Source organism: Vulpes vulpes, chromosome 16 (assembly GCF_048418805.1).
Source record: "Vulpes vulpes isolate BD-2025 chromosome 16, VulVul3, whole genome shotgun sequence".
Taxonomy (NCBI): Eukaryota; Metazoa; Chordata; class Mammalia; order Carnivora; family Canidae; genus Vulpes; species Vulpes vulpes.
The window spans coordinates 75228943-75252068 of record NC_132795.1 but is presented as its reverse complement, the minus strand read 5'-3'; the positions used below and the strand labels follow the sequence as shown (position 1 = coordinate 75252068).

General features: G+C 36.2%; 1 protein-coding gene across 12 annotated transcripts in view; it reads left to right on the top strand.

The window, feature by feature from the left end:
- The window catches only part of PREPL (prolyl endopeptidase like), a 65999-nt gene that overhangs the window by 7037 nt on the left and 35836 nt on the right, over positions 1 to 23126 (top strand). For 7 of the 12 annotated variants that reach the window (XR_011997876.1, XR_003234015.2, XR_011997875.1 and 4 more), the window contains 4 exons: positions 10384 to 10506; positions 11925 to 11991; positions 12785 to 12991; positions 14556 to 14691. Coding sequence is in view for 8 of the 12 variants with exons in the window: in XM_025992565.2 (XP_025848350.1) it covers positions 10384 to 10506; positions 11925 to 11991; positions 12785 to 12991; positions 14556 to 14691 (533 nt within the window). In the remaining 4 variants the exon portion in view is untranslated. The remainder of the gene's footprint in view (positions 1 to 10383; positions 10507 to 11924; positions 11992 to 12784; positions 12992 to 14555; positions 14692 to 23126) is intronic. The other 5 variants (XR_011997877.1, XM_072741729.1, XM_072741725.1 and 2 more) reach the window with 1 other exon arrangement.

Sequence of the window (23126 nt, the reverse complement as noted above, 5' to 3'; positions counted from 1 at the left end):
AATTATTTTAGCTAATTCTAAGGAATAAATTTAGTAAATGACCAATGTGATGTGCTAGTTATATTCTTTTTAATAAAATGCTCACACCCAAATCTTGTATGCCATCATGTGTGACATACTTTCAGAAACACTGAATCAAGTTCCACATCAGGATCCCTGTGAGGAGCCTGCTTCTCCCTCTGCCTATGTCTCTGCCTCTCTCTCTCAGTGTGTGTGTCTTAAAAATAAATAAATCTTTAAAAAAAAATATGTGTGTGTGTATATATATATATATAAATTAAGTGATGTTACTCCTTACCTTAAAACTCTAATAGAATTTATTACATAAAGATAAAATCCAGTTTCCTAATTTTGTGCCCCCAAGGCCTTGCTACATCTTTGTCTTGGTTTATGCCACTTTGCTCCCCATTCACCTTGGTAAAGCCACCGTGATCGTCTCCCAGATCAAAGAACAGAACTCTTTCACATCCATCTTAGGGCCCGTACATGCTGTTCCCTTATGCCATTTATCTCTACCTTAGTTCCTTCTCCTATTTTAGGTCTTAATTAAATGTTACTTCCAAGAAAGTACATTTCTGACTGGTAACCAAAGTAACTATTCCTCACTTAATTATTTTCTACTATAGCCTTGTTTTTTTCCTGCCACTTTATTATTATTTTCATTGGTCATTTTCCCTTTTTGTTTTTGTCTTCCTAACTAAAATGTAAAATTCATAAGGGTAGGGGTATGCGTGTCTTGTTCAGCATTGTTTCCTTTTGTCTGAAACAGTGCATGATATAGTAATATTGTTGAATGAATGCTTGTCCCTGTAATTAGAGGCCTACATCAGTTTATAGAATGCCATTTCTATGGATTGCAATATAATTCTTGAACTAATCTCAAAATAAAGGATTGAGCTGGATGAAGAAATGACTCATGTAGTTAAGGCCCTGCCAAGCAGAGGGAGCAGCATGTATAAACGCTTCAGATCTACAGAGGAAACCAGTATGAGTAGTGTAGCCAGAATGGTCAAAGATTAACCAAAAGAAGTAAGCAGGAGTCCACCTTCATTCATTTGCTTGTAGATATATATCCAGTTATCCCCATACTATTTGTGGAAAAGACTATTCTTCCACTGCATTTTATTCACACCAGTGTCAAAAATCAATCGACCATAAATGTTCAGTTTATCTCTGAATTCCCAGTTCTAACCTATTGATCTGTATGTGTATCATTATGCCAGTACCACACTATCTTGATTCTGTAGCTTTATAGTAGGTTTTGAAATCAGGAAGTGTGTGAGCTCTTTCTTTACAAAATGAAAAAACCAGAGCCACAAAGCCCAAGACTGTCTTGTTTTTTTTTTTTGTTTTTTTTTTACTTTGAGACCATGGGTGAAATTAGACTGAACATTTTCTTTTTTCTTTTTCTTTTTTTTTAATAAATTAATTTTTTATTGGTGTTCAATTTACCAACATACAGAATAACACCCAGTGCTCATCCCGTCAAGTGTCCCCCTCAGTGCCCGTCACCCATTCTCCCCCACCCCCCGCCCTCCTCCCCTTTGACCACCCCTAGTTCGTTTCCCAGAGTTAGGAGTCTTTATGTTCTGTCTCCCTTTCTGATATTTCCCACACATTTCTTCTCCCTTCCCTTATATTCCCTTTCACTATTATTTATATTCCCCAAATGAATGAGAACATACAGTTTGTCCTTCTCCGATTGACTTACTTCACTCAGCAAGCCCAAGGTTAAGTAAAAAATTAGCAATCAGAACTAGACATCAGGTAACCTGATGCCCAATATCTTTCTTTTTTAATATCTTTTATTACAAATTAGTACAAATGCTTATGAAATCCAAATACCATAATGAGCACTCATTACTCAATGTGACTTTTCTTAACTGGAAAAAAATAAACATTTGAAGACTCCTGTGTGCTTCCTCGATCACATTCCCAAATTTCCCCAGGGGTGGTCATTGTCTTTAATGTATCTATCCGTGTGTGTTTTTATGTAAGTTGCACATGTATTTGTATCTACAGATGACATATACGAGTGTTTTACAAGTTTTGAGATTTTACATACTATATGTAAAATTGTTTAGCTTTTTTGTTCAACTTAAAATTTTGAGATCCCACATTAATATGTATATTGCTAGTTTGTTTAATACAACTACTATGTAGTGTTTCATTATATAATATACACAATCCATTTTCTTTGGACAAGTAAGCTGATTTTCTCCAGTTTCCAGACTTCCCAAAAAAAGCTGCAAAGCACAGTCTTATATATATATCTCTCTTTATCTGTATGTGCTAGACTGTCTTTAAAAAATTGGAATTCCTGATTGTATTCGCATGCTAATGTTGCCTTATGAAATAACTAGATGGGTAAAACCATTTTAAATGCAAATAAGGAATATATAAGAGTTCTGCATCTCACTTTATCAGACCTTTCTCCTTCTCTCCCAACAGATAAATGTGTCAAGTATGTCATCATCTAATATTCACTACCCTGATTACTAATGAAGTTGAGCATCTTTTCTGTGTTTATTAACCCCTTTGGTTTTATCTTGAATTACTTATTTATATACCTTGACACTTTTTCCTACTGGGTTTTCTTTTTTCTTACTGATTCATAAGAGTTCTTTACATGTCCTTTGTCTTTTATGTACTGTAGATATCTTTTCTGTAATTTGTGCTGCGTCTTTTCACTTTGTTTTGATAGGTTTTTAAATTTTTATGTTTTATGCTTTGTTTCATTCTACTCAGCAATTATTTGTTGAACACTTTCTATACACCATTCTAACAATTAAGTATACAGCAGTGAGCAAAGGAACAAAAATCCCTGCCTTCATGAAGCTTACCGTTCTAGTTGAGAGAAGAGAGAACAAAGAAGCATATGAATAAAACAAAGTATGTCAGAAGCAGTAGGTACAGTGAAACTTAAGACAGGGAAAGAATGAAGAGGCCATATTGAAATAAGGATTGTTATTTTAATAGGATGGTCAAAGAAGGCTTGTGAAGGTGACATTTGAGCAATAGCTTGAAGGAGGTGTTTGGGCATAGGGCATAGCAAGTTCTAAGAAACTGAGATAGGAGCAAGCCAATCACGTTCAAGCAATATCAAAGAGGCCAATGTGGCTCAGATTAAATGGGTGTGGGAGGAGTATAGTAGTAGATGGAGTCATCAAGGTCATGGAACAAGGACCTTGCAGGCCATTGTAAGGATTTTCCCTTTTCCTCTTACCTTTGGAGAACTTCGAAGAAGTGATATAATCTGACTTTAGGCTGACTCTAGCTCTTTTGTTGAAAACAGCCTATGGAAGACAGCAGAAACAGAGTATTTGGGCTTTCTTCTTATCCAAAGGAGAAAAGATAACAGTATGAACAGAGTATTACCAGTATAAGAGTAATAAGTGGTCAGATTCTAGGTAGATTTTGAAAGTCAACTTGAAAACATTTGCAGATAACTTGGTTGTATAAAGAGAGAAGACTATGATTTTAAACCTGAGCATCTAGAAGGACAGAATTGTCATTTATCAGGATTAAAGTGATTGAAGAACCAGAGTTTTGGGGGTGAGAGGGTACGTGGGGAGATTGGAAGTTTTATTTGGGGTATTTTTTGACATCCTTGTTAGTCCTTCAAGTAGAAATGTTGAGTAGTCAAATAGACAAACAGATTCAACTTGTGCAGTGGGAAGGTTCAGGGTAAAGCTATAAATTTGGGAGTCCTCAGCCTATAAAGAGCATTTAAGGTCATGAGGCTGGATGAGATCACCAAGGGAATTCAGGCAGACTGTAGATGAAGAAGTGGTCCAGGCCATGCAGATGTTAAGAAGCCAGAGAATTTATTTATTTTTTATTTTTTAATTTTTTTTAATTTTTATTTATTTTTTTTTAATTTTTTTTTAAATTTATTTTATGATAGTCACACAGAGAGAGAGAGAGAGGCAGAGACATAGGCAGAGGGAGAAGCAGGCTCCATGCACCGGGAGCCTGATGTGAGATTCGATCCCGGGTCTCCAGGATCGCGCCCTGGGCCAAAGGCAGACGCCAAACCGCTGCGCCACCCAGGGATCCCTTAATTTTTATTTATTTATGATAGTCACAGAGAGAGAAAGAGAGAGAGGCAGAGACACAGGCAGAGGGAGAAGCAGGCTCCATGCACCGGGAGCCCGATGTGGGACTCGATCCCGGGTCTCCAGGATCGCGCCCTGGGCCAAAGGCAGGCGCCAAACCGCTGCGCCACCAAGGGATCCCCTATTTTTTATTTTTTAAAGATTTGATTTACTTATTCATGAGAGACACAGAGAGAGAGACACACAGACACAGGCAGAGGAATAAGCAGGCTCCATGCAGGGAGTCTGACATGGGAATCCCCATCTCCAGGACCACACCCTGGGCTGAATGTGGTTCTAAACCTCTGAGCCACCCGGACTGCCCAAGACGCCAGGGAATTTAATAGGAACCAGTTAAAGAGACTAAGTAGGGCTAGTGAGATAGGAAAACAATAGCATGAGGTGTTCTGGAAGTCAAGTGGAGAAAAGTGTTCTCAGAAGGAAGTGATCAACTGTGTCATGATGTTTATAGGTCAAGTAATATCAATACTTGGAATAACATTTGTATTTTGTAGTGCTGTGGCCATCAGTGACCTTGACAAGAGCAGTCAATGGAATGAGAAGGGCAGAAATCTTAGGAGGCTCAAGAAAAGGGAGAAAAGGAATTTGAAGCAGGGGGCATAGGAAACAATTACTTACCTTCATTTAACAATCACTTTTGAATAATGAAACAGCAAATATAGCTAGATTTTTAAAGATTTATTTATTTATTTATTTATTTATTTATGAAAGACACACACACACACAAGAGGCAGAGACACAGGCAGAGGGAGAAGCAGGCTCCCTGCAAGGAGCCTGATGTGGGACTGGATCCCAGATTCTGGGATCACGCCCTGAGCCCAGGGCAGACGCTCAACTGCTGAGCCACCTAGGCGTCCCTGTAACTAGATATTTTAAGTGATTATAATTAAGGTTATTGAGAAGTATTTCACAGATGGTAAATAAGATGTGTACTAATATGAATGCACTTCAGGTGTGTTAATACAGATTTAGTACATTCCTGTGTAAAACAAACCTTTTATCAAGTCAAAGTAGTTCCCAATTTCTCTTAAATTCTCTATTCCTAATTTAAGGTTTTATCCTTTTTTAAAGTTGATTATTTTCTGCTTTTTCCTGCATTTATGGAAATGGCCTGAAGACTTACCTCCTTTATTTGTGTTAGATGACATTAGATTTTTCTAATGATGAATCATCCTTTTATTCTTAAGATATATCCTATTTGGTCACATAAGGTTTTATTATTATTGTTACTATTTTTTGTTTTATGTGTTTTAAAAATACATTGATTCATTGTATTTTATTTTGGTGGGTTTTTTTAGTCCGTATTTTACAATAAGACATTTTTTTCTTTGCATATGAGATTATCTGTTCCTTGAAGATTTAAGAAAACTACCTTGGAAAGGATCTGGGTTTGGTTCCTCTTTTAAAAAGAGAACACTTGGGGATCCCTGAGTGTCTCAGTGGTTCGGCGCCTGCCTTTGGCCCAGGGCTTGATCCTGGAGTCCCGGGATTGAGTCCCACATCGGGCTCCTGGCGTGGAGCCTGCTCCTCCCTCCTCCTGTGTCTCTGCCTCTCTAGGTCTATCATAAATCAATCAGTCAATCAATCTTTTAATAAATCAATAAAAAGAGAACACTTAATTACCAGTTTAAGTTCTTTGATAGTTATTGGTGTATAAAGCTGTTCTGTTGTTTTTTGTTTTTTAAGATTTTATTTATTTATTCATGAGAGACACAGAGAGAGTCAGAGACAGGCAGAGGGAGAAGCAGGCTCCATGCAGGGACCCTGACGTGGGACTTGATCTCCAGGATCAGGCCCTGGGCTGAAGGTGGCACTAAACCACTGAGCTACCCGGGCTGCCCTGCTGTTCTGTTTTTTTTATCTGTTTTGGTAATTCATTTATTTTCTAGAAAACATTCATTTTATCTATGTTTTCAAATGTATAGGATAAAGATTTTCATTGTGGTTTTTTTTTTAAAAAAATCTGTTATGGGATCTCTAGGTGGCGCAGTGGTTTGGCGCCTGCCTTTGTCCCGGGGCGCAATCCTGGAGACCCGGGATCGAATCCCACATCGGGCTCCCGGTGCATGGAGCCTGCTTCTCCCTCTGCCTATGTCTCTGCCTCTCTCTCTATCTCTCTGTGACTGTCATAAAAAAAATTAAAATTAAAAATTAAAAAAAATAAAAAATCTCATATCTGTAGTTATGCCATCTTTTTCATTTCTAATATTCTTTTCCTAATCGCTTTCGCTCTACATGTCTTTTTTTAGTACATTTTTCAGAGGACAACTTTTTTTAAATATAAAATAAAGCAACCAACTTTTTATTGATCTTCTCTAGTTTATCAATTTCATTGAAACAGCTTTTTTCTGGTTTCTCTATTCCCCTTTAGGTTTACACTCTCTTAAGTTGAAATGCTTTGTGTTGCATTTCACAAGACTTTTAATTTTTATTTTATTTTTTTTAAGATTTTATTTATTTATTCATGAGAGAGAGAGAGAGGCAGAGACACAGGCAGAGGGAGAAGCAGGCTCCATGCAGGGACCCCGATGTGGGACTCGATCCTGGGTCTCCAGGATCATGCCCTGGGCTGAAGGTGGTGCTAAACCGCTGAGCCACCCGGGCTGCCCTAATAAGACTTTTAATGTCAGTTTGTCCCATTATTAATGATGTTAAGCTTGATAATTTTGGTTAAGGTGATAATTGCTAGTTCTCTCCATAATTAAGGGGGCCTTATTCTCTTTGAAGTTACTGAGTAATCCATAGGGTAGTACTTGGTGCTGAATGAGCATTGGGTTACCCAACATCATTTTACCTAATAAGCTTAACAACCATTAATGATCTTTACCCTAATCAGTTGTTACACTGGCGTTGCTAATGATTTTCTAATTATTTCTACATTTATTAGCTGATACTATTTTGTAAAGAGAGTTTTCTTTTTTCTAATTTGGTGTATTTGGTAGTTTTTTGTTTGTTTTGACTTGTTTTCAAATTACTATGATTTTTCCTATTTTTCAGGGTAATAACAGTCAAAATTATTATTCTTTTTGATGCTCAAATTTTCCCCAAATGTAGGAACCTTTACAAACTGGACCTTTTAACACATCTCCATTAAGCTTTGGGTATTTCTTTGCTTTCTCACATGCTTATTTTTTACTCTCCTGCCCTGGTCATGGAGTTAGCCATTTATTAATGGTACTGTCTTGACCAAAAACTGTCCAGTGTGTTTCTCCAGTGTGCAATTTTTCTGCCTTTAGAATTCATTGTTCCCAGGGACACCTGGGTGGCTCAGTGGTTGAGCATCTGCCTTCAGCTCGGGTTGTGATCCCATGGTCCTGGGATCGAGTTCTGCATCAGGCTCCCTACAAGGAGCCTGCTTCTCTTTCTGCCTCTGTCTCTGCCTCTCTCTGTCTGTGTCTCTCATGAATAAATAAAATCTTAAAAAAAAAAATTGTGGTTGCCATAATGAAAGGTACATATTTCATCCTCCTGTTTCATAAGTTTCATTATTAAAATGGTTTTACGGTATGTTACCTCAAAAGTGTGAAAGAGTACCTTTTTCCACCTTTTCATATAACCTTAAAATTTTAAGTTAGAGTTATCCTCACCTCAGCTCCATTAGGAGTAGTATATGCCCTTCAAACCAGTAGACTATTAATATATTAAGATACTTGGTTAACATGGATAGGTTTAGCTGTATACTCTAAAGATAATGCTAACTGGCATTGTAAAACACCCAATGGGAGTTGTTGGGACAGGATTAAAACCAAAAACAACTTGGATGTTGAATATTTTAGACCTATGAATATTATATAAAATTGGAATTTATTTAAATAACTTGGATTTATGAATATTATATAATATCTCAGTTTTCCTGGGAGTAATACCTTTTGAGGAATTATTTACAAAGCTCTGAATTCTACTTTCATTTTATTAAGGCAGTTCTACTTCCATTTAATTGCTTGCAGCGTTGTTTTGGTTTATTTTTTCTTTTTTATTTTTTTTTGAAGATTTTATTTATTCGTGAGATCCACAGAGAGAGAGGCAGAGACACAGGCAGAGGAAGAAGCAGGCTCCATGCAGGGAGCCCGACGTGGGACTTGATCCTGGGTCTCCAGGATCGCATCCTGGGCTGAAGGCAGCGCTAAACTGCTGAGCCACCTGGGCTGCCCATTGTTTGGGTTTAGATAAGCTCAGTTTATTGAAATTTTGACCCAGAAAAGGTTAAGGAAGTAAAATTAATTTTACTAAGTGGACAGGTATTCTCAGTTCTGTTGCCTTTAGCCCTACTTTAGCCATGGTTCAATAAGAATGAGTATTTTTTAAAAAGAAGAAGAATGGTTAGTAAAGTATCAGGAAAAAAATAAAAATAAAAATATCAGGGCCCAGCTCCCTGACACAGAATGTGTTAGAAACTGCAAGGTAGAAAGAGGTACTCTTGTTGTTAGCTATTCTGACTTTACTTCAAAAGTTATAAGTTATAGTAGAATTACAGAACAAATAACGTTATCTCGAAATGAAATAGCAATTCCTATTGCTAATTTAAAGGTTCAGGATTTCTAGTGACCTTCTAATTTATGTTTCAGATGATAATAGGAAATTATTGATATAGATACTTTACCGCACTATGTTAGAGATCAACTCTAGATTTTGTGAAAATGCTAAAAAATAAATGAAAAACATACGAGCCTCTTCTGTTTAGTTTTCAAGTAATTACTCAAGCATATTAAGTATATGACTGAAGTATACACTGAATGACTTAGTCTCCCATAACAGCAATTGTTCTTAAGTGGAATCTAATCCAAATCCTATAGCATCTCCAAAAAGTCCAAAGGAAAAATACTGAAAAGTATTGTTTTTCCGTTTAATTTGTTTTGGTGGGGATCCCTGGGTGGCGCAGCGGTTTGGCGCCTGCCTTTGGCCCGGGGTGTGATCCTGAAGACCCGGGATCGAATCCCACGTCGGGCTCCCGGTGCATGGAGCCTGCTTCTCCCTCTGCCTGTGTCTCTGCCTCTCTCTCTCTCTCTCTCTCTCTCTCTCTCTCTGTGTGACTATCGTAAATAAATTTAAAAAGAATTTAAAAATTAAAAAAAATAATTTGTTTTGGTGATACTTGTTTTATTCTTGTGTTTAATTTTAGATTGTAAGCTCTTTGTGATGTAAACTATATTTATAGCTTACATTCTCTACAGTGTTTAAAGTCATGGACACACTTGTGCAATAAATATTTACCAGCTGTTAGAGGTCCTTACTAAGGCTTAGTGCCCCTCTGGCACAAATCACTGTACAGTTGTCGTCTTTGGCAGAAAGCTGTTGTTGAAAATCTTGGCTAGAATGCTTTTGCTTAACCAAGACAAACCTCTGAAGTGTTGAATTAGTGAATATTTTTTTATTTGATAACAGGTTTTTGTGATATCCAAATTTTAATAATTCATGTGGAATTTACATGCTCACCACAGATCACTTAAAGCTCTTAGCTCATTACATATTTCCAATAAGACATTGAATGCTTCTTTAGCTTTAATCTGTATCTCTGTTCATGTTCATTAATTGTCCATTATTTTTTCTTATTCTTTTTATAAGCAAACATGTTTTTTCCTTAAACTTAAGAAGAAGCTCTGTTTTACACAGCATTAATTAACCTTTTTGATCTGATGAACAGTTCTATATGTGGGATTCCTTCTCCCCACATGAGAAGAAAATTATGGCTAATGAAGATCTTTAAAAAGACACATTTCAAAAAATAAATAAATAAATAAATAAATAAAATAAAAAGACACTTTTCTTGTAATTCTTACTGTGAATAAAATGTTGAACATTTATTAATAAAGATAATGTCTTCCTCTCTTTTTGAAATTTCCTTCCTTTATAAGATATTGTAATACTTTGTAAAGCTCGGTAAACACTTTTTCCTACCTCTTACCCCTGACTGTTAAATATGTAAACATCCTTTCCTTTACTGCTTAATTTTGTATACACTTTTCTTACAGTATTTCTAAACATTCTCTAGTGCTTCTTAGTGCTTCAGCATGGTAACGACTTACCCATTTAAATTAGTATAGCCATCAGGTGTCCACCTTATTTTGTCTACATTTTTAAATGAAAAAGAGATCATTTATTGAGCTTAAGAAACAGCATTTAAGATCCTTGAACTGAATACTACTTCATAGGTATAGACCAACATGGTAGTACTTGCAAGAAAAGGAAATAAGGATGATCTCTAAAAAGCAAAGGTTTTTCTCTCTAGTTTGAAATGTTATGATCATACCACTAAAACTCTTTCCAGGATTTTCTGCCTATTAAACAAGAAAACGAAAAATCACTTTCAGAAAACATGGATGCCTTTGAAAAAGTGAGAACAAAATTAGAAACACAGCCACAAGAAGAATATGAAATCATCAATGCAGAGGTAGGATATCTTAATGTCTTTTTTTTTAAATCTGGTTTTACCAATCAAGATGCAAATGTGATTCTAGACATAATCCCATATCAAAATTAAACTGCTTTAGTCTTTATACTGAAAAATTTAAACAAGGAATAAACAGTGCAATTTTTAAAACTGAAGATCAAAATTAATTTCTGTGTTAATTCTGGTTTTGGGGAACAGCCAATTCTGTTTTAAAATATTTTAAATAATTCCAAGGAGATGTTCATATGAAACCATCATTTTTTTTTATTATTATTTGAAAAGATTTGATTGCTCTGTCTACACTTTTTTTTTTTTTTAAATAAAAGGAAGTTCACTTCAAGTAGTGTAATATCTTGAGAGCCAAATATTTGACCACTTACTGGTGTTACCACAGTCATAAATAGCGTGTTGAAACAGACTGAACATTCATGTTGCAAATTTTTCAGTAAGACTGGAAAATAGAATCACAGCTTGTAAATGAAAATCACATTCATAGTATAATGGAAATAACAGTAGGTTAAGAATTAGGAATTCCAGATTGAAAATAAGCCATTAGATAGCAGGTAATAAGTGTGTCTTAGGCTACGTGAAGTCCTATCAATCAATCAATTGTATTTAACATGTAGGTATTAGACAAGAGCACTATTAATATATTGGGTAATATTCTCTCAACCTCAAGTTGTCTATATCTGTAACCCAACTTATGTCAACCCATTAGATGCATTGTATAAAATCAAATTGATGGGCTCCTGGGTGGTGTGGTTGCCTGGGTGTTGGATTCTTGGTTTTGGCTCAGGTCATAATCTCAGTTGTGGCATGGAGCCCCTTGTCATTGAAGAGTCGCTTGAAACTGTCCCTCTGCCCCCTCCTTCCCGCTTACTCACTTGCTCTCTCTTGCTCTTGAATAAGTCTTTTAAAAAAATCAAATTGAAACCATTTACAGTTGGTGGTGAGTGCATATTTTAGAAGAAAGAATCTCAGCAAGTTATTGGCTGGGTTTTCAGACTAACCTGAACCACTGTTTTCTTCATCTGCCTCATTTTGTATTACCTTAAAGATGCCGTTTAATCTTTTGTTAACTGAACCCCACCAAAGGGATGTCACATACTCTCAAAATACAGCTAAAGCGGTTTGTACCATCATAAGAACCGAAACAGATTTTGTTATGCCTTCTCTTTGTTGCCTCTTATATTTATATATTAGAAACTCCTTCACTAATTGTGAATGTATGAAAACCATATCTTAATTACTGTGTTGTAAAAAGTGATCCATTTTCTATTTTTTTATGTGTTCATTTGTAGACTTCATTAGGTCTGCTTTTTATAAAAGATCTCATTTCTTCATCGTAAATGGTCAGACCATTAAACAATTAATTAAATTGTGTTTAAATTATTATTAAACCATTTGTTTTTTGTCAGGTTAAACATGGTGGTTTCGTTTATTATCAAGAAGGTTGCTGCTTGGTTCGTTCCAAAGATGAAGAAGGTACACCATAGTTTTTCCTTTTTTCCTAAAGTGTTCTGATATTTCATATCAAATTTGATAGTAATTTCTCAAAGGCATAGGAAATATATATTTTATATATATATTTTAGATTATTTCTACTTTTAAAAAAATTATTAGTTAATACTGGAGTTTGTTCAAGATACAGTTAACAGCTATACCTAAAAGCTTTGGAGGGGAGAATGGAGGGTTTTTTTTTTGTTTTTTTTACCATCTCCAATATTCCAGGTACTATACTGGACATTTTACATGGATTGTTCAGAGTTACTACATTCTGTTAACTTTCTAGTTCAATGTTACTACATTCTGTTAACTTTCTAGTTTCTCCATAGTCTATAAGTACTAGCCTATATCTGTCAAATAACACATAGGCTGATGCATAGATTAATATTGAATAACATAGGCTAATATTAAATAAGAAATATCAGATTCGGGATCCCTGGGTGGCGCAGCGGTTTGGCGCCTGCCTTTGGCCCAGGGCGCGATCCTGGAGACCCGGGATCGAATCCCACGTCGGGCTCCCGGTGCATGGAGCCTGCTTCTCCCTCTGCCTGTGTCTCTGCCTCTCTCTCTCTCTCTCACTGTGTGCCTATCATAAATAAATAAAAAAAAAAAAAAAAGAAAAAGAAATATCAGATTCTTGATTTCAAGCTGGTATCAGAGCTGAAGGAAGCCAGAATGTAGCCTCTTATAGAAGAGGAATGCAAATTCAAATTTAAAGATTTTTTTAAGTACATCTTGTGGAGTTATCACTTTCGTACTTTTCTCTATGCAGCAGATAATGATAATTATGAAGTCTTATTCAATTTGGAGGAACTTAAATTAGATCAGCCCTTCATTGATTGTATCAGAGTTGCTCCTGATGAAAAATATGTAGCTGCTAAGATAAGAACTGAAGATTCTGAAGCATCTACCTGTATAGTTGTGAAGCTCAGTGATCAGCCTGTAATGGAAGCTTCCTTCCCAAATGTGTCCAGTTTTGGTAAGCCATCAAACAAAACAGTCTTCTGTGTTAGGCAACTATAAGAGACTTGTCTATACCTTTGAAACATTTTTATTTGTCCATATTAATGAGAAGGTGAATGCCTAATCCTTTTATCCCTATGGACTCCATAGCTTCCTATCTATCTCTTATTCAGGAGACTTTCCCTTTAATTATATATCCAAATTCATGTTCATGTTTTTTAAAATATTACAGCCAGAATCCAAGCTGTACAGCTTTGATGTATCAATAATTCTTTGCAAATTTACCATTCAGACACCTTTTTGCATACAAATTGTATTTTGTGTGTTACTCAACTTTAAATTTAGGTTTTGTTTTTTTTTTTAATTTCACATTATCTTCTCAAGCCATTAGAGCAGATTGCCCAGAGTTACTACCAACAAACTTTGGAACATGTTGAACTAACTTATTCATCAGTAGAAGTGATATTTTGACTAAGAGAATCAACTTTAAATTTTCTTTTGTCGGGACGCCTGTGTGGCTCAGCATTTGAGCATCTGCCTTCGGTTCAGGGTGTGATCCCAGAGCCCCTGGATCAAGTCCCGCATCGGGGCTCTCCTCAAGGAGCCTGCTTCTCCCTCTGCCTATGTCTCTGGCTCTCCCTCTCTGTGTCTCTCATGAATAAATAAATAAAATCTTATAAAAAAATAAATAAATTTTCTTTTATCACTGAGTGATACATATGTTCATAGTTTATTTCCGTTTTCACTTTCTGCCTAATTTTCTCCATTGTTTAATAATTAAGCACTTTTGCAGTGAATTGAAATTATAGTCTAATTGATTCTGAAACCTGCTTTTGGTGGAGAGGGGAGAGGACATGGAGAGGGAGGTCCGGAGGGAGAGGGATAGAGTATCTTAAGCAAGCTTCACACCCCATACCAAGCCCCGCTTGTGGCTCAGTCTCATGACCCCAAAATCATGACCTGAGCCAAAATCAAGAGTTGGATGTGTAACGGACTGAGCCATGCAGGTGCCCCTTGAAACACAAATTTTGTACATTTTAATCTCTCTAAAATCACAATGCATATTATACAGTGCTGTCTTATACAGTCACTGTCAGCCAGGTGGCAGTCATGATGTAATCATGTGAAAACTTCTATTGACAGTTTCTGGTAAGATCAAGAAAACTCCAGCATTAAAATGTATTGGTAGTTTGAGATATCCTGTGGATTGAGGGAAGACAAAAAAGATTTAGGCATGAGAGAAAGTGATCCAGTGTTTCTTCAGACTTAAAGATTGTAGATGTAAACATAGTTCATCTCCTGTAAGCATGACTCTGACTGAACATTCCAATTCTTAATTAGAAACCTGAGAATGAGAACTGCTTGAAACCTTGGACTTGATGTAGCAACATTTTATTCTCCAAAAAAGCTGACTTCTACATAACATTGGTTAGATCTGATCAAACCAGTGTTTGATTTATATTTCCAGGGATGAGCTTACACATCTCTTTTTTGGTGGCACTCAAGTTTGAATGTGTTGTGCCCTGTTTTTCAACTGCAAGTAATATATAATCTATAATTCTTTAATTGTTTTCTTTCAGAATGGGTAAAGGATGAAGAAGAGGAAGATGTTTTATTCTACACCTTCCAGAGGAACCTTCGCTGTCATGATGTATATCGGGCAACTTTTGGTGATAACAAACGTAATGAACGTTTTTACACAGAAAAGGACCCAAGGTACTAGGATAATGCAATTAAATCTTTTTCTCCAGAGTTTTTCTCCAGTTATCTAAAGTGCTATTCTTGGGGGAAGATACATAAATAAATAAAGTGCTATTCTTAGTTGACATAAAATATTGATTTCAGCTGGAACCAGGTGTAATAGGTTAGGATGAGCATAATCATTCATTTATTAGTTGTTTGGATTCAAAATTGGAATCTCGTTATATTCATTCTCCACAGTGAACACAAATACACTATTAGACTGCAAAGACTAAGTTGCTAACATTCTTTGTAGACTGACACATGAAAAGAGTTGTTAATTAAATCTTTAATAGGGTTGCCATACTACATTTCTGAATCTTTTATAGGCCATAGGTAGAATAACATGGTGTCAGTTGCAAAGAATTCACTACTCATTTCATGTAGATTATCTACCTTTTAAATTGTTGTACTTTGAGCTGTGGTATCCACTGCTCTTTAAATTTTACTCTCCCCGGTATTTTGGTAATTCCTCTTTACTTCCTTATTATCTAGGACTCGTGTCCCATATTACCATTTAGCAGGCTTGGGAGGAAATGACAGTAAGTTTATCTGGCAAAATCCCTTGACTCTTACCCAGATAAACTTTTCCAAATGATTTATGAGAAATAAATTTTTCCTTAACAACAGGGTCCTGTCACCATATATGTTATTTAACAGTAAAGCTTGGACAATGAGCAGATTTTCTTTTTTTTCTTTTTTCTTTTTTCTTTTTTAAGATTTTATTTATTTATTCATGAGAGGCACATACAGAGAGAGAGAGACAGAGGCAAAGGGAGAAGTAGGCTCCATGCAGGGAGCCTGACATGGGACTCGATCTTGGGACTCCAGGATCACACCCTGGGCCGAAGGCAGGTGCTAAACCACTGAGCCACCCAGGCGTCACTGAGCAGATTTTATAAGGAAAAAAATGACATCTGTGTCAGTAGAGTTAATAGTCAAAATTAACTCATTTCATGAAATTTCTCATCATTTCATGAAATTTCAGAACTAATAAGGATCTTAATGAAAATCTTATATAGCCCCTAGCCCCCTAGTTTTTATTAAGAATTTGAGGTCTAGAGAAATTCTATTATTCCAGACCATAGAACTAACATTCTTGGACTAGTAATGCTGTCATTGCTTTTTTAATTTTTTTCCTTCTCTGATAATGATTGTTTTTGAGAAATTATCAGAACAATTCATATGATTCCACTATTTTATGTATCGTCTTTCAAGGATATCTTTTGGAGATGTGACAGTTTAAGCTAGTAATGTATTCTGTTATATCAATAACTTAGGACTACAGACCATTTGCCATCTTGTGAATGAAGCTCAGAATGAACACAGTAAGCTATATCCTTGAATAAGATACTTGTTTTCCATATATTGTTACCCATCTTAATTTCTAAGAGAAAAGTGGAAAAAAAAGTGGAAACTACTTGGTTTGTGCATGCTTTTCTGCCCCTTAAGGAGCTAACCAGTTATGGGTAAGCCTCATTTGACATTCAGAACCCTGATCTACAACACAAACGAGTCTGTAGATTCTTAACACTTTATAATCCCCAAATACAGAGGGGGGGACCAAAAGGGAAAAGCAGAATACCCAAAGCGAAAATATAAAGGTCTTCAAAGAACTTGTAAAACACAGAGTTGCTACTTTACTGTGTTTGCTTTGATCCTTTTCTGTTCTCATAAGTAAAGTTTACCAAAGTATGTAATTTCCATTTACCTGCCCTTGGTGGTCCAGTTTTGGGTACCTGATTTTTTAAAAGGTATTGTCATGAATTTGCCACAAAAGAACTCTTAAGCAACCACATTTATCTGCTTTGTTTCCTTTTTTTTTTTTTTTTAATTTTTATTTATTTACGATAGTCACACAGAGAGAGAGAGAGAGGCAGAGACACAAGCAGAGGGAGAAGCAGGCTTCATGCTCCGGGAGCCCGACGTGGGATTCGATCCTGGGTCTCCAGGATCGTGCCCTGGGCCAAAGGGAGGCGCTCAACCGCTGCGCCACCCAGGGATCCCTATCTGCTTTGTTTCCAAGTGTTTGAGTAAATTTGGAAATATTTCCAGAGCCATTTAATTCACACATTCTAGGGAGAGCAGAACTATATAGATTCTAAAGGGAAAGATCGGAACAGAATTAGAAAACCTTTTTCAGTCACTGAAAAACACCTCCCTCACCACCACCAAAAACTATTACTGGTACAAATGCTGTTCACTATATGATTTACAGTTTGGTTCATCACTAGAAGCCAGAACAGAGCTAAGTTGAAAAAGCCTGGGAGGTTACTGAAACTGCCCTGGTCATTTATTTTTTTTAAAGATGGGTCTTTTTTTTTTTTTTTTTTTTTTTAGATTTTATTTATTTATTCATAGACACAGAGAGAGAGGCAGAGACACAGGCAGAGGGAGAGGGAGAAGCAGGCTCCATGCAGGGAGCCCGATGTGGGACTCGATCCCAGGTCTCTAGGATCACACCCCAGGCTGCAGGCGGCGCCAAACCGCTGTGCCACCAGGGCTGCCCCTGCCCTAGTCATTGAATGAAGACTGGGGGTCCAAACCCCAAAGATCCCAATGAGGACAAGTCAGGGTAACCTGGAATATATTAAACTGTGCTAAACATTTGATGTCTTAGAAATTTCAAGTAAAAAAGATTTTAGAGGTGGACCTTTAATTTTTTTTTTTTTTAAGATTTTATTTATTTTTGCCAAAGAGTGTGCACACAAGCATGGGGATGGGGGGGTGGGAAGTGCTGGCAGCAGATGGAGAAGCAGACTCCATCCCAGGACCCTGGAATCATGACCAGAACTGAAGGCAGATGCTTAGCCAATTGAGCCACCCAAGCACCCTGAGAAATAGACCTTTAACTACTTTTAGAAAGTAGTTTTTTGAAATCTAGAGACAGTTAAAGATTTACGTGAAATTATACAGTTGATTAGGTAAAAAACCAGACTCCTGCATCTTCTAGTACTTGATACTGCTCTTCCTTTGCAGTAGAACCTAAATTCTTGTGTGAAAAATGAAATTAGCCTGGAATGTCCCCTTTTCCTCTATGTGGTAGATAGTTCTAGCCTTATTTCTTACACAGATTGTTTGATCTTGGACAAGCCATTTCTTGCTCAGTTTCTGTACCCTTGGTAATTACTTTACCTAGGTCATGCTTGGGATTTGGATAATGACACTCACATATTGATTCCAAAAGCCTTTCTGGTTTATTTTGTGCTTCTGTGTTTCTTCCATACCTATACCTATATCTATCTTTAAATATATTTATGCAAATTAAAAATCTTTGCAAATCATTTCAGACTCATCACTTAACATAGCCAATAATACTGCAGAATGGGAAATTAGAGTTTGCTACCCATGCAGGCATAATGGTCACAACCAGTGTAATTAATAAAAAGACATGTTTGCTTATTAAAATTGAAATTGATTTTGTGCACTACAGCATGGTCCCTATATGTAATTTCATAAAAACAACCTAGAACTGCTAGATTATGAACAGAGACTTAGTCACTTTTACCTTTGTGTCTTTATTGATAACTAGAATTCTAGGCTTGTATTATTGCCATTCATTGAGCCCATTGAGTAAATGGTGCACTTAGGTCAGTTTCTCTCTTTCAAGCTAAAATCTGAGATCAGTGATGACTGTGAGTACCTTTTAACCATTGGATTCTTAGCAGTATATAGCAGAATTTAAAGTGTATGTGACCTTGTGGTAAACATAGAATAACATAAACTTGTCAAATCACTATGTTGTACACCTGAAACTAATGTAACATTGTACATCACCTATACTCAAAAAAAAAAAAAAAAGTATGTGTTGCTACTAAATCATAAATTAAAATTAATTCAAAAATACCGTACTAGGTGAGAAAAATGAATAGTATGATATCAACTTATTTTTAACAGTAGGCATAATTATTTTCATAATCAGGCAAAATATATTTCAAGTTTAAAAATAAGTATCAGGGATCCCTGGATGGCGTAGCGGTTTGGCGCCTGCCTTTGGCCCAGAGCGCGATCCTCGAGACCCGGGATCAAATCCCTCATCGGGCTCCCGGTGCATGGAGCCTGCTTCTCCCTCTGCCTATGTCTCTGCCTCTCTTTCTCTGTATGACTATCATAAATAAATAAAATTTAAAAAAATAAATAAATAAATAAATAAATAAATAAATAAATAAAATTAATTAAAAAAATTAAAAATAAGTATCAGAAAAAAAAATAATAAGTATCAGGGCAGCCCAGGTGGCTCAGCGATTTAGCGCTGACTTCAGCCTAGGGCAGATCCTGGAGACCCAGGATCGAGCCTGTTTTTCCCTCTGCCTGTGTCTCTGCCTCTCTCTTTCTCTCTGTGTCTCTCATGAATAGATAAATAAAATCTTTAATATATATATATATAAATAGAATGAATTGGCCTTAGTTTTTTACATTCCTTGTCTTTTCCTTGAATTAAAAGTTCTTTGATATCATTCTATAACTTGTTTTGTTATGCACACATTTTTTTTAAAGATTTACTTTTTTCAGCTTTATTGAAATGTAATTAACATATAAGACAAGTTTAAGGTGTATGTGGTGATTTGATACATATACCTATTACAAAATGATTAACACAGAGAGGTAGTTAATATCTCAATCATCTCACAGATTACCACTTTTTTGTGTATGGTGGGAACATTTAAAATCTACTGTCTTGGTTACTTTTGAATATATAATACTGTACTGGTAGCTATAGTCATCATGCTGGACATTCAATCCCTACATCTTATTCATCTTATATAATTGAAGATAAGGGGGCATCTGTCAGCCATTCGACTATTGATTTCAGCTGAGGTCATGATTTCAGGGTTGTAAGAACAAGCTCCACGTTAGGCTCTCCAGTGGGCCCTGGGCCACCCGTCCCCCCCCCCCAAATGAATGAATGAATGAATGAACAAACGAACCCTTTCTTGATTATCTTCCCCCATGTCGCCCAGCTCTCAGCCCCTGGCCACCATTCTACTACTCTCTTTCTGTGAGTTTGGCTTTTGTAGGTTCCATGTATAAGTGACATTATGCAGTATTTGTCTTTTTCTGTTTGACCTATTAGCATAATGCCCTCAAGGTCAATCCATGTTGTGGCAAATGGCAGGATTTCCCTTTGTTATGGCTGAATAATACTCCACAGTGTGTGTGTGTGTGTATTCCTTATTCATCCATCAGTGGACACTTCGGTGGTTTCCACATCTTGGCTATTGTTAATACTAGTGAACTTGGAAGGACAGATACCTCTTTGTGATCCAGACTCCATTTCCTTTAGATAGTACCCAGAAGTGGGATGATTGAATCATATGGATTCAATCATATGAATCCTTTTTTGATTTAAGATTTTGAGAGAGAGTGCACTTGCAAGCCGGATGAGGGGCAGAGAGAAAATGGGAGAGAGAGAAAATCTCAAACAGATTCCCTAGTGAGCACAGAATCCAACACGGGGCTTGATCCCATGACTCTAGGATCATAACCTAAGCTGAAACCAAGAGTCAGATGCCTAACTCACTAAACCATCCAGGTGCCTCTCCTTTTTAAATTTTTTTTGGAGAACCCCCTTTTTTTTTGTCCTAATAGCTGTATCAGTTTACATTCTCAGCAGCAGTACACAAGGGTTTCCTTTTCTCCACATACTCACTAACATCAGTTACCACTTACTATGTGTCTTTTTGATAATTCTAACATATGTTAGAAGTGATAGTGTGATTTTGATTTGCATTTCCCTCATGATTAGTGATGTAGAACATCTTTTCATGTATCTGTTGGCCATTTGTATGTCTTTGGGAAAATGTCTCTTCAAGTCTTCTGCCCATTTTTAAATAAGATTTTTTTTTGAGGTATAGGGGTTTTGAATGTTAACCCTTTATCAGATATATGGTTTGCAAATACTTTATCTCATTCCACAGGTTGTCTTTTCAATTTGTTTCTTTTGCTATGTAGAAGCTTCTTAGTTGAATGTGGTCCCACTTATCTGTTTGTACTTATGGTATCATTAAAAAGAACATTGCCAAGACATTTATGTCAAGGAGCTTTTTCCCTATATTTTCTTCTAGGAGTTTCGCAATGTCAGGTCTTATGGTTAAATCTATTTCAAGTTAATTTTTGTGAGTCGTGTATGATAGGGTCCAATTTTATTAGGATGGTAATTTCAATAGCTTAGGATTATCCAGTTTTCCCAATAGTTTCTTGAAGAGATTTTCCATTCCCTTCTGAGTATTCTTGGCTCCCTTATCAGATATATATATATATATATATATGTAAATATATATATTTATATGTATAAGCATTTACACATAAATATTTATATATTATATGTATTTATATATTACATATAAATATATTTATATTGGTATATATATTCTATGTAAACAAATATACATATGTATTGACCATATATTCAAGAGTTTGTTTCTGTGTTCTCAATTCTGTTCCAGTGGTCCAAGTGTCTATTTTTTTAAGATTTATTTATTTATTAGAGACTGTGCACATAAGCAGTGAGGGGGGCAGAGGAAAAGAGAGAGAAAGTCTCAAGCAGAGACTTGACCAACCATGGAGCTCAGTCTCATGACCCTGAGATCATGACCTGAGCTAAAACTAAAAGTCAGATGTTCAATTGACTGAGCGCCACCCAGGAACTCCCCACCCCCATGCCAAGTATCTATTTTTATGTCAGTACAATGCTGTTCTGATTAGTATAGCTTTGTAATAGAGTTTGGGATCAGAAAGTGTGATGCCTTTTACTACTTTCTCACAATTGCTTTGGTTATTTGAGATCTTTTGTGGTTCTCTACAAATTTGGGGGTTATTTTTTCTGTTTCTGTAAAAAATGCCATTGGAAATTAGGGATTGAATTCAGAGTATAGATGGCTTTGGAAAGTGTGGACATTTTAATGATACTCATTCTAAATCATGAGTATGGCCTATCTTTCCATTTATTTGTATCTTTATTTTCTTTCATCAAAATCTTAAGTTTTCAATGTACAGATCATTTCCTTCTGTGATTATATTTATTCCTAAATGTTTGTTTTATGATGCTATTTTAAATGCGGTTGTTTTGTTTCTTTTTCAGACATTTTACTGTTAGTATATCAAAACACAACTGATTCTAGATGTTGATTTCACATCTGCAACTACTGAATTCATTTATTAGTTCTACAGTGAAACCTTTGAGGTTTTCTATATACAAAATCATACCACCTGCAAATCCTTTCTAATTTGGATGCTTTTTATTTCTTTTTCTTGCTTGATTGTCCTGGCTAACACTTCTAGTACTGTGTTGATTAGAAATAGTGAGAGTGATTGTGTGTAGTTACTGATCTTAAGAGGAAGAAAAAACTGTTCAGCTTTTCACCATTGAATATGGTGTTAGCTATGGACTTGTCCATATATATGGACCTTTGTAATATATGGCCTTTGTAATGTTGAGAACATTTGTTCCATATCCAGTTGTTGAGAGAGTTTGTATCATGAATGGATTTTGAATTTTGTCACATGCTTTTTCTGTATTTATTGAGATCATCATGTGATTTTTATCTTTTATTCTATTACTGTACCACATTCATTGATTTGCATATGTTTGAACTATTTTTGTATCTCAGGGATTAATTTTACTTGAGCGTGATGAATAATCTTTTCAGTGTGCTGTTGAATTAGTTTGCTTGTATTTTGTTTAGTATTTTTTATCTATATTCACCAGGGATATTGGATAGTTTCCTTATAGTGTCTTTATTTGGCTTTTGTAATGGGTAATACTGGCCTGGTAAAATGAGTTGAAAGTGTTTCCTTCTCTTTAATTTTTTTGGAATAGTTTAAAAAGGATTGATGCTAATTCTTTAAAAGTTTAGTAGAGGGATCCCTCGGTGGCTCAGCAATTTAGTGCCTGCCTTTAGCCCAGGGCGTGACCCTGGAGTCCCAGGAATTTTTTTTTTTTTTTTTTTTTTTTTATGATAGAGAGAGAGAGGCAGAGACACAGGCGGAGGAAGAAGCAGGCTCCATGCACCGGGAGCCTGATGTGGGATTCGATCCCGGGTCTCCAGGATCGCGCCCTGGGCCAAAGGCAGGCGCCAAACCGCTGCGCCACCCAGGGATCCCGAGTCCCAGGATTGAGTCCCACATTGGGCTCCCTGTGTGGAGCCTGCTTCTCCCTCTGCCTGTGTCTCTGCTCCCCGCCTCCATGAATGAATAAATATAATCTTTAAAAAAATATATTTAGAAAAAAAAAAAATGTTTAGTAGATTTCACCAGTGAGTCCATCTAGTCCCAGGCTTTTCTTTGCTGAGAAATTTTTGATTACTAATTCATTCTCCTTATTCTTTTAAATATTTTATTTATTCATGAGAGAGACAGAGAGAGACACCAAGACATAGGCAGAGAGAGAAGCAGGCTCCCTGTGTGGAGCC